An 18,593-nucleotide genomic window follows, 5' to 3' on the forward strand; every position below is an offset into this window, starting at 1 on the left:
TACTATCATATACGTAGCCTATCCCAGTTAGGAAACTCCTACCTCAATAAAGCCTCCCATTTACAAATAAAATCAGTGGAATTAAAATAGTTATTTAAATATTTACTAATTTGTCCAATTAGACAACAGTGGTTAATTGAACTTGTTCTTTCAAATACTAAGCTTTGTAACTTTGATGGTTAAAACATCTTCTGGCAACAGGTCAGTGAGTCATCACTAGGTAATAGATGCTGCTATTTGAAACGCCCTGTCCTCTAGATGGGTAATCACTACAAACGATACAAACTATGACATTTATATCTCCTTTTGCTCTGTTTTAAGACATTAAAAATTGGAAGTTTCCATGGGTTGTCAATCAATACAGGATTAAACTTGCTAAAGCAGGGCAGATCCAAAACCAGTGGCTTTTTTTTTACTGTACTGACACTAACAAGAGAGACATGTTCAGTGTAATTTCACTTAGCTGCAGATCTGTGAGGCTGCAGCTACAACCCTCTGTATCTGAGAACCTGTTGTGTATTCAGCTGCAGGTTCCCAAGGGAGGAGATGGGGTGGGGTAGGGTGGTTGGAGGTAGGTGGACTGGGTTAGGTGGAAAGCTTTGGAAAGTGCAGTTCCTGGGTGAAAAGGGAGTGAGGAGCTGTTGGCAGTGGGAAGTGACCCTGATGAGAGCAAGTAGCAGTGGAGGGGCGAGAAACAAACTGCTGGAGGAACTCAGTGGGTCAGGCAGCATCTGTGGAGGCAAAGGAATAGTTGATGCTTTGGGTCAAGACTCTGCATCCAGCCAGTATAAAGAGGTGAAGGGGAGGGGTGTGGCAGGAGCTGGCAGGCGATGGGTGGATCCAGGTGAGGAGGGGTTGATAGGCAGATGGAATCAGGTAGAGGACGGAGAGGTGGAGGTAGCAACAGAGGCTGGGCGGTGATAGTGGAGATAAAAAAGGGCAGCTGGAAAGCAAGAGGAGGCTGCGGCTGGGCTGGCCAAGGGCAGGGAAATCGAGAGAGAAAGGGAGACAGAAGGGGCCAAGGGGGAGTGTGCTGATAGGGAGGGAACTGAACAAGGGGTAATACTGAGGGAGGCAGTTAGGGAGAGGAGGTACAGAGATAGGGAGATTGAGGTGGGGAACTGAAGCAGGGAAGGGATCAAGGTCAGGAGGGGCCAAGGTAGAGGGTGCAGGCAAGATCATAGGTATGCAACAGAGCCTGGTCTCCAGTTGTCTCGGACCTCCTTGCCATTGGACTACGACCTCACTGTGGCAGGACCCTGTGTTAGTCGGCATGTAATGACCATCCAACGTTCGCGCACTGCATCTTTCACTCCTCAGAGCTGAAGTGGAAGCAAGTCAACCTTGACTCTGAGGGAATGCATAAGATGGGTTTTGGCAGCAGTGGCAGTAAATATTACAGCCTGTATGCACTAATGCTCAAAGCCTCATTCACATCAATAACTGGAGGCATTTCAATGCTAATACAGAAATGTTACCCTAAGGGTGACAGTCTCTTAAGCCCAAAAGATAAGGGACAAAAATAATAACATCCAGAACTAATTCTATGACATCATGAATCCCAGATTGCTATACTCCCTTTTGATCAGTCATTTTTCTTTTCTGATGCTTAAGTAATCTTATCTCACTCCTTCAGTCAAGCATGGAAATTCAACAAGTTTGAAATTATCAGCTAATACAGGGTGCTTTAAAGTCGTGCTTTCCTCAGCCCTTCCAATGATAGTACGCCTACGTTGGAACAATGGCCTCTGTTCAACATCGTTTAGACTTTCTGCCTACTATACATTTGAACCCCACCCAATTGATTACTTTGTTGCAAGGCTTGGGTCAAAACTCACATCCCATTTGGCAAACACACCACGTGGTGTGGTGCCAAGCAACCAAGAGCAGACTAGCCTTCAGGTTGCTAGAATCTAACTTGGTGGCTCCAAACTAGAGTCTCCTGCCCCAGTCACAATGCCCACCGGTGAGTATTTTGGGATGGTGGGAACAGATGTGGATTGTCAGAATTAGGCACAATAAAACTTGGTTCTTGAGGAAGGGTCTCAAGGGAGAAGTATGAACAAGCTACAACTTCTGTCCATACCCCATAAGGAGAGGTTGCAACAACAGCAATTTATTTATTTACCATCCTTGAGCTTGGAACACATTCCAAGATCCTTCACAGAAGAATTATCAAATAAAATTTAGCACAAAGCTACATAAAGATCTACTAGGATAGGTGATCAATATCTTGGTCAAAGAGGCATCTTAAAGAAGCAGGGAGTGGTAGAACAGGAGAGGTTTAGGGAGGAGACTCAGAAAGTCAAAAGCCCCACAGGTTACCAACAACACAAATGGTAAGACTCCACCCACCCCCCAATCAATACTATTCCCTTCCCCCCCACTCACAACACTATCTCAGAATCAGATTTTCTTTTAGATGTCAAATAAACCAGACTTTCTATTCTTTTGAGGCTTTTGCACAGGTTTGTCATTCAAAGCATCCTATAGTCAATGGCTCTATGGCATAAGCACTGTAGAATTTGCCAACTCTCCCTTTACGTGATGTAATCACACTTAAGGTATAAAATGGGAGCATTCCCAATATCTGTACGAGTTAGATTGAGGAATTATTGCTTCAAAACTTACTGCCGCCTTTTAAGAATACAACTGTTGAGGAGAGTTATAAACAAACACTCTCCAGGCTCTCATTAAAAGGCTGGATTTTACACTTTATTACCTTTGAACAATTTTGTTCCTCATCAGGTTGAGACACGATCATGTTGACAGATGGAACATTTTCTCTTTTCCAGCTCCCAGTCTCAGGATTCAGCACACTCAGGTGAAAGATCATGTGGACACATTTCCCTGCACTCCTTCAATACCAAGTCTCAGCACTTGCCTCAGATGTCACTTCCTACAGCACCAGTGTGACATTTGTTTGAATTATCCAGTTATTGGCCCATTGCTGTTTGTGGGATCTTCTGGTGCATCAATTGGCTACAGTACCTAACCACATCACACAACACACTATGCTTCAGTAAAGGATTGCATTGGTGGTACAGTAGTTTTGGATATTCAGAAGTTGCGAAAGGCATACCATAAGTGAAAGTTCTTTCTTTTCTTGTCCACCAAATTGTTTAACTGAAAGACATTGTAGTTCAGCAAAGAGGGAGCATTGATCAATGTGATAGCTCCAGTGAACATCTCTATGGGGTGAGGTCTCTGTTATAAAGGCAGGGAGTGAATCACCTACTTGTTCTCTATCACACCCAAGCTTTTGTTTTCATTGGATCACAAGGACAGATCAAATGTGTGGCTCAGACGTGTCAAAGCAGGGAAGGTCCCCCTGACCTAAAGTAGGCTGAGAGAGCAGCCTCAGGTGTCCCATTCAGGCTTGGTGCCGTGGATGTGATGGGGTGCAGAGCTGACTCCAGAATAAATCAGATTAGGAGTTTCTGGAAGAAGGAGAAAAGCATTCTGCTGCTGTAAACAGAATGCTATTTTACACCACCATGCAGACCACAGCATACAAACATACCAGAAATGCATAAAGGTGCAAGTTAATTAGATCCACCCACTTAATGAATAACCTTAATTGCTGTCTTGACACAATGGGAAAAGATGCTTTTTCTATAAATTTGACAGAAAACAGGAACTATTGTCACTGCCAATGAATTATCTTACATGGAGTATTGCATCTTCCACATATATGCATCAAAATAACCAATACTCAGAAAATCACGTGTCAGGGTACAGGACTTCCACAATAACAGGCACCTGCTACAACAAGATGGAGAGCACCATCCTGTAAAAATATTTATTTCTGGTCACTTACAGCTCATAATCCAATAGAACAAGGTAAAAGATCTTCTTAGGTTGCTGGTGTTAAATGGACACTACAGAATTGGCCATCGATCATACACCCCTCCTGTTATTCCACTGAAGTTACAATGAGAGACTACATGGGAAACCAATACAATAGTCTCCAGTTATGACTGATAACAATGTTTTTTGTTTAGATTCTGCTACTTACTTACCCTACATCGCTTCTAATTTCTAACTAATTACAAGTTATCTGATTACACTTTGATTTTACATTGTTATGACTGGTTGATGGTTTCCGGTATTTTTATTTGCTTGATATTTGATCTTTGAAGAATGGGAGAATGCTGATGTGAAAGATAATCACCAGTGTGGACCAAGCAGGCTGAATGACCTGCTTATGTTCTGGACATTCCATTTTGTACAGAATACTTGAAATATGGATTCAACGCTGCAACTAAAGTATTCCATCAGGGATTCCTCTTACCCTCTGCCGCCTTCTACACCAAGACACTTTTCAGACTGGTCACAGTATTTTAGCAACTTTTTACACTTTCTCCAACTGGGAGAAATGGTTCAGTCATAAACTATTTGTTGGAGCGCTCAATGTTCTTTGAGGCTTTACTGTCATAGGTAATAAGGACTGGAAGGCTGTGACACAGAGTAGTGAGCAGAATGTCTCATAGTGTCAGCCTGCTAAAGTCTGGGTTTACACACATCCAAAAATCAATTGGCAGAACCACCCTTGGAAGTTCATGTTGGTTCAACCTTTATATGGCAGTAAACAAACATTTCACCTTAACACTAGCAAGGTATTTTTCTTGCTTCATCAGAAAACCAGCATCTTGAGTCCAACTTGATAGAAGCAAAACAGCACTATCACAAATGTGCTATCATATGCCACACCACTGAACGATTAATTACCAGTGGTAGATATTGAGGCCCATGCCTCATGCTTCAGAAGTACAAAAATGAACAGGTATAAGATACAGTGATAATAAGGTACAAAAATAAGGTACAGTGATAGCAAAAGATTTACTTAATAGATTAATATTTTTCATTTTGTTTTATTACATTATTCATACATGACTTTTTATTTTTAAACTACAAGAGACTGAAGCCATTTTTACTGGAATCCAGGGTTAAAAGGAAAATCTGAGTCTTGTTTTCCTCAAGATTTAATAAAAGAAAGCTGTAACAAGCTGGAAAGTGAGTTGAAACTGTTGTCAGAGGCTGGCAAGGCATCGGTGAAAATATTCTGCAATGGAATTTCTGTTTTTCAAAGCTTAGTTATTCTATTGTTCTTAATAATTTGACTCAAACTATTCTTTCGTACCTTTGTCTTTAACCAAGCTCTCAGTTACTATCAAAATAATTGTTTGTTTATTTGTTCTGAAATTGGCAGTTATAGATCTTGGACCTGTATTTTCAAAATTTGCAAGTGGGAAGTGGTGAGGAACTGCCATGTTGCAGGTGGGAAGACCAAGCTCTTTGGGCAGAGGATAAATGTAAGACTGAGAAGATAAAGCAGTGAGGTTCCTTTATGCATATTTTTCTTTTTAAAAAATCTGACCAAATATGTTAACTATAAAGTTACATTAGGTAGGGATTCAAAGCATGGAGCTAATTGCCTCCTCCACAGTTGGTAACAACAAGATGCCACAGAAACAACTTACAATTTGTTTTGCTTTTTTAACATAATGCTTCAAGACTTGTATTTTAACAAGTTTTAATACCATTTTCAACAAGAAGGCATGGTCTTAGGATAAGCGGCAACTTGTTTATATGCAGAGGCTGGTAAATCTTTTGAATCCCCTACCTCGGGCAGGAGATGCTCAGTCATTGAGTACATTTGAGGCTGAGATCAACAGATTTTTTGACATGATGGGGATCAGGGGACATGGGGATCGGGTGGGATAATGGATGAGGCACCAGATCAGCATTATTTTACTGAATGATGGAACTGGTTTGAGATGCTATATGCCAACTACTTCTTCCATTTTGTTCTTATGCAACAATGCCATCAAATGGAATTACATAAATGCAGGCACAAGAGACTTCAGATCCTGGAATCTGGAGCAAAAGACAAACTGCTGGAGGAACTCAGTGGGTTGAGGCAAAGGAATGTCTGATGTTTTGGGTTGAGACCCTGCATCAGAAAGTTGCATAAAAGCTGCCGTTGTGAATGGCTGAGCAATGTGGATTACACATGTCTATTGTCACGGTAGCAGTCAAGGTGCTGCTATCACCGACCCTAAATTGAAAAGCTGAGAATCAGGGTGGAGAAACATCCAGCTTTCTGGCTCAAATCTACTGTCCACTCATTTAATCTTACCTCTAGTTATCCTTTTCCCTTTCCAGATGAAGGGTCTTGACCCAAAATGTCGACTGTCCATTTCCCTCCATAGATGCTGCCTGACCCATGGAGTTCATCCAGCATCTTGTGTGTTGCTCCTTTTCCCTCAATTTATTTCAAAATAATATGCCTGAATTATCTTTCATGTCACTAATGATGTTGCCAGCCTTTCCTGTTATCCAAGACGTCTAATTCTGTTATCAACTCATTCTTCTCTATTCTGCATCAGTCATTCCTTGATGCTTAGCTTTTCAAACATATTCCACTGAGTTGGCTATACAGTGTGACATTCTGGTAGCTTTGCATTTCATTACTCCATACATGTTGTACATCAATACTACCAGACCAACCAAGTCTAATTCATGCTAAATTGGCACCATTCAAGTCCAAATTTCCACTTATCCTTCCTATGGCTTGTAATTTACTGGTGTTAATATTAATTTTCATCCAACATTTTCTGTCCAGTTACAAAATGTTTCCAGCTTTTAAGTTTTAATGCCTCCTTCCAATACACTGTCAGTAATTCTTCACATCAAAGAGATAGTAACATTTCAATGGGCTGAATGGTTTCCTCCTGCACTGCGAATTCAGCAAATATAATCAATTTGATCAATTTGTATTAGGTTCCTGAGTTCAGATCCTCAATACAAATTAGGAAGGGGGTGGCCCAACATCGATATTAATGCTTTTTCTTACCCATTCAGTGTCCTCCACTGAAACTACAAATGTGACCGGTGTAATCGTTAACAAATATTCTGTTGACCAGGCTTGCAGTTAAACAACAGCCGTATGGGCACTAAACCAGAAGACGCCTGGCTTCCTCGGAACCTTAAGATTTTATGAAATGGGAGAAGGCAAAAAATTGTCATGTATAAATAAATAGCCAGCGTTTATCACTACCATTCAAAAGAGAAGATCATCAACTAAAAACATGAACCCTGTTCCTCTCTCCTCAGATGGTGTTAGACCTATTTTAATATTGCCATCTATTTAGAATTCTTTCTCCTTTATGCAATGTTTTAGCTTACCATATTTTCCAGTTCAATGTTACTCAGCTGCTTTCAAGGTGATAAATCAGCAGGCATTCTTAGTTTGGATGTCGCTCCTTCCGAACTGACAATTTGCTTGAGCCGTTGAAACCTTTCAATGTTAAGTTTTAAAACAACCTAGAACCCTAATTGCAGAAAGCCAATGTGCAACTGAATTGCTTGCTGAAGGATGGCTTTCCATGCACCATCTTGTATTGAAAATGGGTCCCCCATGGCCTTGCACAACCATATAGTTGTCCCTTTCTGAGCTTTAATGCAGTGAGTTACTACAGAGGGAAATCAATTAAACTAAGGGAGGCAACCGGGCAGGCGGGGAGCAGTGGGGGGTAGGAATTGGATAGGCTCCATTATTGGTGTGCAATCACCCTTTTGTTTCTATATGGACCAACCAGGTGAGCCTTTACACAAAAACATGAGAAAAAGTCCCTGGAAATACCACTCCACATCCCCCCACCCAACCTCCGCGCACTTGCATCTCAAGGTGTTATCGATTCCATGTTTCACTTACTGTGAGGTGTTGGAACAACCATGCTCGCATGATGTTTGTGGCTACTTTTGGGAAGATGCCTCGTTTTTTCTGACGTTTTTTATCCTTGTCTGGGTCATCATCATCTCCTGTGCTTGGTGAAGCTACACTGTTGTCCAAGCCATCACCTGTCAGTACATCAAAGATGCAGTTTTAAGGCAATCTTTTTGGTCATTTAGATTTCTGTATTGCTTTTATGTTGCACAACATGTGGGAACTTTTTTTAAAATGGGTCCGTGTTTGCCAGGTGTGTCGGATATAGATAATTTAAACCTTGGTTCGCCAAGGCATGGTCTTTTAGCACAAGATACATTAAAATAAATTGGTTGTCATTTTCCACAGTGGTACACAAATGCAATCTTGTTCACAAAGTCATGTACAACAGCAGTTGACTCATACCAGAGCTCCTAAGATCAACCTCCTCAGTCAGTGCTCCAAATGCAGTTGAATTGATCACCTTGAGCTTTGCTCAGGGGAGTTGGTAGGAGGGACGGGGGGAGATGTCACACAGGGACTATTTCCATCCCCACCTTCCAGCCCAGGGAAATGAACCCTTTATTTTCCTTCATCGTCTTACTAAAAATGACACAACGTGGCACTGAGCCCAACGCACGCCATCTGCGTCCCGACCTTATTTAACCACAAAAAGATTTACATCTGCAACATAAAACTGGGTGGGTGACCAGCTGGATGGTGGGGGGGGGGGGGGGGGGTGGTGGGCCGCAATGAGATCACCATTCAACCTGTCTCGTACTTGTGCAGCCCCTCCTAATTACTACAATACCGGCTTCCTAGCATTGCAAGCAAAAAAAAAGTAACGTTACTGTCAAAGACACAAACCATCTGTCCGTGCTTACGCCGGGCACATGATACAGTTTGGATGATACTAATGGCTTCAACTGTTTGTGCCAAAGTGGTAGAATTGGGACCGTTATTACTCTCACCTGGATTTCTAGTGTCAATTTGGCTTAAAGCTGCTCACAATGCATAGCTGCAGACACAAGCACAATCAACAAGAGAATATTTATAATCCTAAAGTGGCCCAGTGGTACAAGATACAACCAAAGGGTGGGAAGCAGGTACAACTTCAAAATCGCTCACCACATGGCCCTTTCAATTTTGCAATGAAAGTTAGGTCAGGAGAGATAAGGGTTGATTTTCAGCCCCCATCAATGAATTCACCTAAGCATTAGCTTTAATGTAAGACAAATCCAAATCTTTTAACACTTTATTTTATGCTAATGAACTGGGTGAGCCTGCAGGATGAGGTTTTCAATTCTGGGTCAGAAGGAATGGGAAGTGCCTGTGTGCTCCAGAGCCCTATTCAAATTTAGTTTGGCCGGTCCCAGGCTTACAGTGTGTGGATACAAATTCACAGCATGGGATTAGCCATCACTGCACTATGAAGTGACAATAAATTGTCAACTCTGGTATCAGGCCAGATGGCATGGGAAGTGAAAATTCTGTCCTGGTGCAGTAGGGGGTGCCGTTCTGAGGCAAAGGTTAAGTCCCTCTGTATTGCAGTGGGAAGCTACAATGAATGTGACCTATATTGTTCCTGACCTGAAATTAGTTGAGGCCAACACAGGGTGCAAAGTGAATGATGTTTCATTTCTCCAGCAGTGCTCTTCCCCATTTCCCGACAACCATTAAATATGTGGGAAAAATAACATGCAAATGAATTGCAAATTAAGAATCCAAAGTCCTTAAATATCATAGCTGGGGCTATCATTCTTTTTCGTAGAGAAAGTCAAAATTAAATGCACTCATAGCTTCATTAATAAGACAGAGTGCGTATGGTACATGCTGTTTATACTATCATTGAGTTTGAAGTGAATGCTGCTTTTTTTGTTGTAAGGCAGGTCAATTTATTCCACTGCATTATAATTTATTAAAAAAACATGAGTAGCAAACACAGATCAACATCTGCTTAAATCTGAGTGTAAATACTGTAAACACAGGATTATTATCCATATACAGAAATAAGTCACGGATATATAGTATTGATTAAAATTCTGAACAGCATTGAACCTAATGACAAACCCTCCCCCATCTTGATGTCTCTGCATCAACCCTCCTCTTTACATATAACTTTCCATTTATGCCAAAAAAATCCTTCAGATTCATTTACCAGTAATGCCCCACTGCCTCACTAGAGAAGAATTCATTGATAATTTATGGAAATATCTACTATAATCCAGCTATGACTTTTTCCAGCTTTGTGCATCAATAGAATAATCAAGGCTTTAAAACAGCCTTTGCTTCCCATTACCTCAGGCAAAAGAATTCCTGAAAGCATGCCTTCAGGGCACCTGAATTATACACACCATTAGGGGAAGTAAAGGCTTTCTGCATTCCATATAAAACACTCACCAGTACCTTTCCTGTTTTTCTCATGTAGCTAAAGCACCCACACTAGAAACAGAAATTTTAAGTAAAGACTTATGTAGATACAATGGTGAAAGCTTTTAAGTGAGGACTGTTCCCCTCAATCAATCTGCAGAGTGCAGCTTACCCCAAATAACTGGTTTCTGTTACATCATTAGCACAAGTCCAAAAAAACACAGCCTCGACTTTTATGCAGTTTGTTCTTCCTACTGTTTTTTAGCCAAATAGAGCTGCTTTCCTTTCATCTGTGAGGGGAAATTATACTGCTGGCTTGTAATCTAAGACAAGATTTTCATTAGGAGCAAATGCCTTCAATCCACTGCAAAATCGGGTGCATGTTCTAAGATGCCTAACCACCTCCCCCCCCCCCCCGCCCCTCCTAATTTTGTTGAAGATGACAGGAACTGGATACCCTTACAGGATACCAAAGGAAATTATTGTGTATTACACCCATTTTTTCTTTATACCTTTCCCTTTTAAGCACGTTTTTTTAACCTAGTCTTTGTTAACTTTTCCTGCAAACTGACCTCTGTGCATTGAAACCTTGGAGAAAATTCGAAAGCATCAGTTTTATTGGCATTTCCATTTTCCCTGTAATTTGATACCATCAATCACCTCTGTGAGGTCTGCGGCTAATTTCTCTCTCTCTCTCCCTCTCTCTCTCTCTCCAAACTCCAATGAGCTTATTCGAGGAGAGCCATATGGTAGCAGCTATGGGCCACATTTGCAAAAATGTCAGCAGTAACTTCATTTCTAGATTTGACTTCTCCTGGCTTCAAATGAAGGGCAAATTATGAAGGGAAAACTGAAAAGGTGGAAATAATCATAAAAATGATGCTAGTCCATAAACAAGCTTACAGCCTCATTAGTACAGCAGCAGGCTCCGCTGGGTGATTTATGCTCATTTTTGCTGATGCCATGAGGAAATGCCATAGGGCAACTTTTGCCAACTGCTAACACTTTCTGACAGCTTCTTAGCAACTAGTGTGAGCTGTGTTGTGGCTTTCGCGAGTGACAGGAACTGAAAATGTCATATCATCTGCCCGTGTGTCACGGACTCCGTGTGGCAATTAACCAGCAGGCCAGTGAGTTAGGGGGCCAGAGGCACTGTTAGATTGCCCCTGGCTATTTGGGAGGGAGGGGGAAACAAGGGGAGCTAGGGGAGAAGGTACAGCCTGCACACAGGTTATGCAGTCGCTCAACACATATGTACTTACTCACCCATCATGTGAGCATTCCCACTGCTTTACTTCTGATTAGTTTGATCCATTCAAATGGTCTGCAACTTCCCATACAATCTCTCTAGGCATTGCATGACATTATCAGATGAATTTAGGGTAATCTCTTTTGATATGATTGTTTGAAATGCCACTTTAATTGCTAATACCTGATTCCACACATACTCCACATTGCAAGTGGAGGTGCAAACTGCCTTTGCGCTTATTACAATTTAGTCAAATTACAATTTAAAATCAGTGAAGCCAATGTATTACTGTTTTACAGCTGCAAGCAATGAAAAAATAGGCACAACAACCAGGCTTCATTTCAGAACGGCATAAGATCTGTAGCAAGTGTTGCAGAGCCATGGCCCCACTATTCAATTTTCTAGTAACGAAGAGCATGAACTGTAAGTCAAAACTGTCAAACCTTTCATCACAGCCGCTTGCCCTTTGAAATTTTTTTTTAGAATTGTTTTTACAGAATTTTATAGGCCATGGTCTGGTGAAAGAGGCCAGCCAGTAGAGAAAGGAATTTGTACTACAATTCGTCCATGGGCAATTTCTTGTAAGGTCTGGGCCTATCCCCACGGAGGGCAGCAGGTGACCTGTGGCAGCTCTTAGCCTGTTGCAGTGCTCAGATTTCAAACACCCACTCAGCTCAAACGCTGAACAGTTGTCCATTTAAGCATGCCCAGGCATTTAGGCCGCACTCTCTAGTTCCTTTCAAGAAAAGATAAAGCAGCATTTATCGTATTCAGACCATTCAATGGGTCAGAATGGTTATGTCTGCAGGGGTTACCCTTCACACAGGTCAAGGCACCATTCCCTCCTCCTCTCAAAAATCTAGCCACACTATAAAAATATTTTAGTTGCCTGTTCTTTCATGGCTGCAAGTGTGTTGTGCTACTGTGTTTTTAACTACCTCTGTGTGTGTGTGGGTGTGTGTGTGTGTGTATGTGCCTGTGTCCGTGTCCGTGTCTGTGTGTGTGTGTGTGTGTGTGTGTGTCTGTATGTGTGTCTATGTATGTGCGTGTCTGTCTATGAATGTGCGTGTCTATGTATATGTCTACGTGTGTCTGCATTTGTGTGTGTTTTCTCCTTATATTTTAGCCTAAGTTGTTTTGTTGGTAGGCTATGAGCTCATGAATAGAAATGCTATTCATTCAAAATGTAAATGTGTAATTCATTTAATTTTAATTCTCTTTAGGATTTTTTTTGTTCACTCTTTCGCACCAAATTTGTTTGAAAAAAAATGTAATTATCTTTTTAATGTATCTGTCACCATTTTTTCTAGTAAACAAAAAGATGGTCTGTACGCATTCTCTAACAAACAGTTACTTTCATGAACAAAGGTAAAATTATCTACTGACTTGAGATCTGATGTTTTCCTGATTGTTGTCCCTGACTACTGAAAATAGCAATGAATTTATGAATAAGCCTGTAAGTAAATTGCAGCAAACAATAATGGAAAAGTAATAGTCTGTTTCCTGGATAAATCATATTTAAAAACTCCCTAACCATCTACTCTATGATGTGGGACAAGTTGAATCTCAACCCAGCAGAGGCTTTTAGTTACGCCAATTAGAATGAAAGGCAGTGATTCCTTAAGGCTCCTGTCATATGCTTTAGGAGAAAGAACAACCAAATGATGGCCATGCGACAAGGAATATGTACAATAGTTTCCCTTCTACCTAATGACTCATTTTGGCCAACACAGCATCTCCTCAGAAGATTGCTACTAATCACCAATGGATAACCTTTTTAAAAGCATCTGTATTTCACTGTTATATTCCAACATCACTAGAATTAAACAAACATACTTTGATTGCAACAATTGTCCAAATTTCCTGGTATTTTCTATTTCTTTCCCAATAAATTGTTAAGATTTTTTGTGTGTATATTTTACACAAGCAAATGGTTAATTGTATCACTCCCGACAAGAAACATAAACATTTCATACAGTGTCAGGAGAATGACTAAAATCTGCCAATCACAATCCACTAGGAATAGCTGCTCTTTCATATTGTTTGAGTAACTAAATATAATGGTATTTGCAATAACTTGACTTGATTTTTGTATTTTGGGTGTGGTGAGTGCACTAGTTGTGTACATTGGTTCAATAAAAGCTGCAAAAGAATCTCAGATATATACACAAGCCCCTAAACACACACCGTGCCAACTGAAACCACTAATCAGCCAATGTGTCGAAGGCCAGAAGCAGCTTTTGGCAGGATTCACAGCAAACAGTCTGCTTTACAACAAGCCAAGTCTATTTGCTCAGCAAATAGAAGCTATTTAAACAGCACACTATAGCAAGCAGTCTACAGAATCTATTTTCAAAACAATCTAACTCATAAAGCTCAACTACCTGACTCAAGCTTGAAGGAACTCCACTAGGTGCATCAATTTTGAGACAGGTTGGGTACATGTTGCGAGAAAACATTGGGGTTCTGGTTAGAATGAGCTATGCTGGTCCAACTCAGTACTTCATCCAGGTCAGGAAGATTTGTTTAGCATGACTCCACATGTGACCCCTGTTCTTTATCAAACAACTGATGTGTGTACAGCACAGCAAGTCTTTTTCTCCATTTTCCATTGACTTTCTCTGGCTCGGGTTGACCATGGTCAGGTTGGGTCAGGTTTTAATTATATACCCGAGCAGACCTCTATTACAACAGTCAACAGCATCTGGTTAAAGAGCATACTTTGGCAAACATCCATTTATAAAGAGTTTCCACATCCAAGAAAAAAACACAGCAAACAAAAGTCCTGACCAAAAGCACAGCAACATTTCCTGATAAAAGCAGGGTGATTTCTCTAGCAAAATCCAACATCTGGAGGAGAGTCACGGACAAACGAATGAGTAAAAGTAACCCCACTCGCTTATATCGCCCCCATTCACTGTTGGTGGAGATTGTTGCAGTTCTGAGTAAGATTAGTCCAGAGGAAACAGTAGAGGAGTGGATTTCAGACCTTCAGGATTTTCTACTTGAGGAAGAAAAAGTTTGCGGGAATAGGGGTGAAGAACAGGGGGACTGGAACTAACTTGATTCAAAGAAGCTGGCCTAAACACAAGGATTCCAATTGCCTCATTCTGTTCAATAATTCTCTGGACACACAAGACAACTGATGCAGGACCTCGACCCGAAATGTCAACTATCCCTTTGCCTCCATAGAGGCTGCCTCCAGCAACTTGTTATTTCCTAGTGATTCTCTGGACCCCCTGATTCAACCTCGAACTCCCAAAGCTGGGGTCTGCTGGAGAGCTCAGTCCAAGCTGGGGTCTGCTGGAGAGCTCAGTCCATACTCATTGGCCAGTGATATGAAATTTGGGCAGGACAAAGCTGGATAGGAAGAGTGTGGTTCTAGTGCAATCCCACTTGAATGGGTATGGGGAAGAGTGTCTGGCCATATCCATAGTTGACTCATGTCCAATTTAAGATTAAAGGTCGCAGAAGGAAAATATCTGTTACCGTTCTCAGCCCTTCGGCTCATCGTGTTCATTTGTAAGAAGACACTTTTGCAGACAAATAATTGCAAATGGACAATCCCACATCCGGAATTGTGTGTGTAAGGTTCCAGTTCAGCACACGCTTGGCAATGCACTGAACACACATACTGGAGAGGAGTGTTTAAACTGCTACAAATTTTACTAGCAATGTACTGCTCAAGCAGTTCAATGTGTCCCACATGTATTCAACCTAACCTGCTGTGATTTATTGGGGGAGAAAAAGTAACATTAGCACAAAGTTCAAGCCTCAGCCTGCCAAACAACCCCACTAAAAAACAATCCTTATTTTTAAATTACTAGACTTTCCGTCCTGTCCCATGTGAGAGCTGAATGTGATTTTTTTTCCAGCGTTAAAATTTTAAAACTTACATCTAGTGGAAAATCTGGAAAAATGTCATAAAGCTTTACCAATTGCATTGACCTATTAGAAAAATGGTGCCTTACCCAGGTTTTGATTGCTCTGCTACTGGCAGCCATGGCTTCAGCTGCTAAGACTCATAGCTCTGCAATTCCTTCCCTGCCCCTCTCGACCTATCTGCCTCTCTCATCCCTTATGAAGCTCCTGAAAATAAACCTCCAATCAAGATTTTGATCATCTCCTGTCCAAATGTGACTCAGTGTCAAACTTTGTTTGATAACGCTCCATTAAAAGTGCTACATAAATACAAGTTGCTCTTGGGACCACTCCATGAGGTTATACAAAACAATCCGACTGACTTTTGCTGTAAAGGAGTAGCCAATGATAAATTCAACACTTGCTACAAATTTTGGACACTTTCATAATCTCCAAGAATTTGTATTTGTCTGTTCTTGAGGTTGCTTTTAATTTGTACTTCCTGGCATTAGCAAAGCATGCTACTAAGGGTCTATCATTATTTATGCAAGTTGCGCTCCTGTTACAGGTGACTGACCTCCATCAATCTTCAAACCAGAGCTCTAGGACTACAAGTGCTACTTTAGTTCACAAAGAGGTAAAAGGGGCTCTGTACACATTCTGGTCATTTCTACTGTACTGGAGCACCCCAGGTACAAGTTAGTCTAAAATCTTTGAGAAACTAAAAGGAGCAGCAGGGTAGATTTCCTTTTATGTTATTGGATATGAAGGATAGGAGGAGGCTTTGTTGTTAAAACTCAGACTTAATTTAATAAATAATTTCAGGTAAAGGTTGAATACATCTGGGACATGTTGAGATAGTTAAAAGTACCTTGGTAGTAAAACTGGATGGAGTTTAAACACTGTTCTCTAGTATGTGCCTTTAGTACAGCAACTTGGGAATCTTGTGTGAAATATAAAGTGAGGCAATTTCCTTTTAGTAAATAGAGTTCTACCAGTAAGCAATAAATGGTTAGAAATTCATCCCCGGTCAGTAGCGCCAAGCATGCTAAACAGTTGCATCAGTGGCTTCTTGCCTCTGAATTCTATTCCATTAGAGTCAATGGAATGAATTTTTGAAATAGAGTACAAAGCACTGTAACAACTATATAGCGTTTTAGGACATTACAGCTAAGAAGAATTTCAAGGCAATCATTTTCCAGGCAGGGAATTGCCAATGGTGACTTTGATCTTCTGTTCTCTTGCCCGACTCTGGACATGAAGCTTCTGGATCATAGACTCCTGACTCAAATTTCTTCTGACAAGTTGGCATCATCTGGTGATTGGCTGGAAATTTAGGGGGCACTGTTGGCACTGAATGTTGCTTGGTTGTATTCCACTCCCTTTGAATTCAATGGAACCAGTTGTCAGATGGGAACAACAAGCAACCCCATTGCCTCAATATTAATCCACTTAATTGCTGGGGAGAATAGGAATGTGGGGAGAAGGGAGGGGACGATGCAGTTGCATCCAACCTCCATTCCTTCCTCAGCCCACTGGAATGTGCATAGCAGTTTAAGATAGCTTTATTAGTCACATGTATATCAATACACACAGTGAAATGCATCTTTCGCGTACAGTGTTCTGGGGGCAGCCCGCAAGTGTCGCCACACTTCCGGCGTCAACATAGCACGCCCACAACTTCCTAACCCGTATGCCTTTGGAATGTGGGAGGAAACCAGAGCACCCGGAGGAAACCCACGCAGACATGGGGAGAACGTACAAGCTCCTTACAGACAGTGGCCGGAATTGAACCCGGGTTGCTGGCACTGTAATAGCTTTACGCTAACTGCTACACTATCTGACTATAAAACAGCAATTAAGAAAGCAATATTGCCACAGCACATCTCCCAACATCGGAACCTGAGCAGCACTAAGTGTTAAGAATTTTGAGGGTTGCAGATGGAGTTGTGTTGACAAGAGGGGTGGATAAAATTTTAAGTCCCAAACTCTGCAGTGCAAATGTTTGTCTGTGTTTAACTGCAAGATAGGAAATTTGGAATTTATGGATCATGTAGGATAAAATACAGTATGGTGCTGACAATCAGTTAATTTGGAGGTGTGCAGAGGGCCAACAAATCATTTATTCAAGGGACCACTACTGCAAACCTCTATGGCATGTGGCCAAAGGCATTGTTAATCAAAGAAAACACTCTGCATATGCTGTGTACCATAGAAAACACTGTACACATTCCAAAATTATCATGCACTTTCAGTGCACTGTAGAATATGCTCTGGACATCATATACACTACAGATTATACCTTGCACATTCGTGTGCTACAGAAGACTACTTGTACATTTTGCACAAAGCAGAAGCCACCTTATACATCATGTGCACTGCAAAAAAAAACCCCTGAGCAACATGCCCTGAACTACGAAAGATATCTTGCAGGTTCTAAAACTGTAGAAAACAACTTGCATCTTGTGCGCCACAGAAAACACCTTGCACTATAGAAACTGCCTTGCACAGAGTGTGCACTACAAACAATGCCTTGCACATCTATATACCATCAAGAACTACCTTGCAGGTTCTGTGCACAACAGAAAATATCTTGCACACACTGTGCACAGTTTGTAGAAAACACTTTATGCATTCTGTGCACTCTGGTAATATCTTATGCATTCTGTGCAGTTCAGTAAAGTCTCGCACTTCTGTTCACTGCAAAGAGAATGCCTTGCGTACCACAGAAAGCATCAGAAAAGCTCTCCTTGCACATTCCAGATACCATCGGAAATATGGTACATATTCTACACACGATAGGAAATGCATTACATATTCTGGGCACTACAGAATATTCTTTGCATATGACAGAAACCACCTACAACAATGTGCACTGTAGATAACACCTTGAATATATTGTGTAGTAAAGAAAATGCCTTGCACATTCTGTGCACTATAGAAAACACCTAACACCTTACACACACTAGAAAAAAACCTTGTGATGTGTGGTGCAAAAAAATGCCATGCACATTTTGTGCAGCATAGAAGCCACCTTGCATTTTCTGTGCACTATAGTAAACTTGTTCCACTACCCCTTGCACATGCTTTGCACTGAGGAAAGTGCCTAGCACAATTTCTTTTCTGCTGAATACGGGCATAGCTTGTGCAGTGCGGGAAATGCTTTGCCCAATCTGTGCACTGTAGAAAAGACTGTCAAAAGCAATTTTTTGCACATTATGTGCACACCTTGCACATCTACGTACTATAGAAAATGCCTTGCACAGTCTGTACACTGCATGAAAAACCTTACAGATTCTGTTCAAAAGAGAACAGACTTTGCACATTATGCACACTTCAGAAAACACCTTGCAGGTTCTGTGCCAAAGGAACAGGGCTTGCACATTCTGTCCACTGCAGAAA

The 18,593-nt window shown here is 41.2% G+C and overlaps 1 protein-coding gene across 4 annotated transcripts in view; it reads right to left on the bottom strand.

Moving 5' to 3' along the window:
- The window catches only part of LOC127568334 (homeobox protein Meis1), a 196,956-nt gene that overhangs the window by 121,673 nt on the left and 56,690 nt on the right, over positions 1–18,593 (bottom strand). For all 4 annotated transcript variants that reach the window (XM_052011954.1, XM_052011953.1, XM_052011956.1 and 1 more), the window contains exon 8: positions 7,721–7,866. In XM_052011954.1, the coding sequence (XP_051867914.1) occupies positions 7,721–7,866 (146 nt within the window). The remainder of the gene's footprint in view (positions 1–7,720; positions 7,867–18,593) is intronic.

This window comes from Pristis pectinata, chromosome 3, assembly GCF_009764475.1.
Source record: "Pristis pectinata isolate sPriPec2 chromosome 3, sPriPec2.1.pri, whole genome shotgun sequence".
NCBI classification, from domain to species: domain Eukaryota; kingdom Metazoa; phylum Chordata; class Chondrichthyes; order Rhinopristiformes; family Pristidae; genus Pristis; species Pristis pectinata.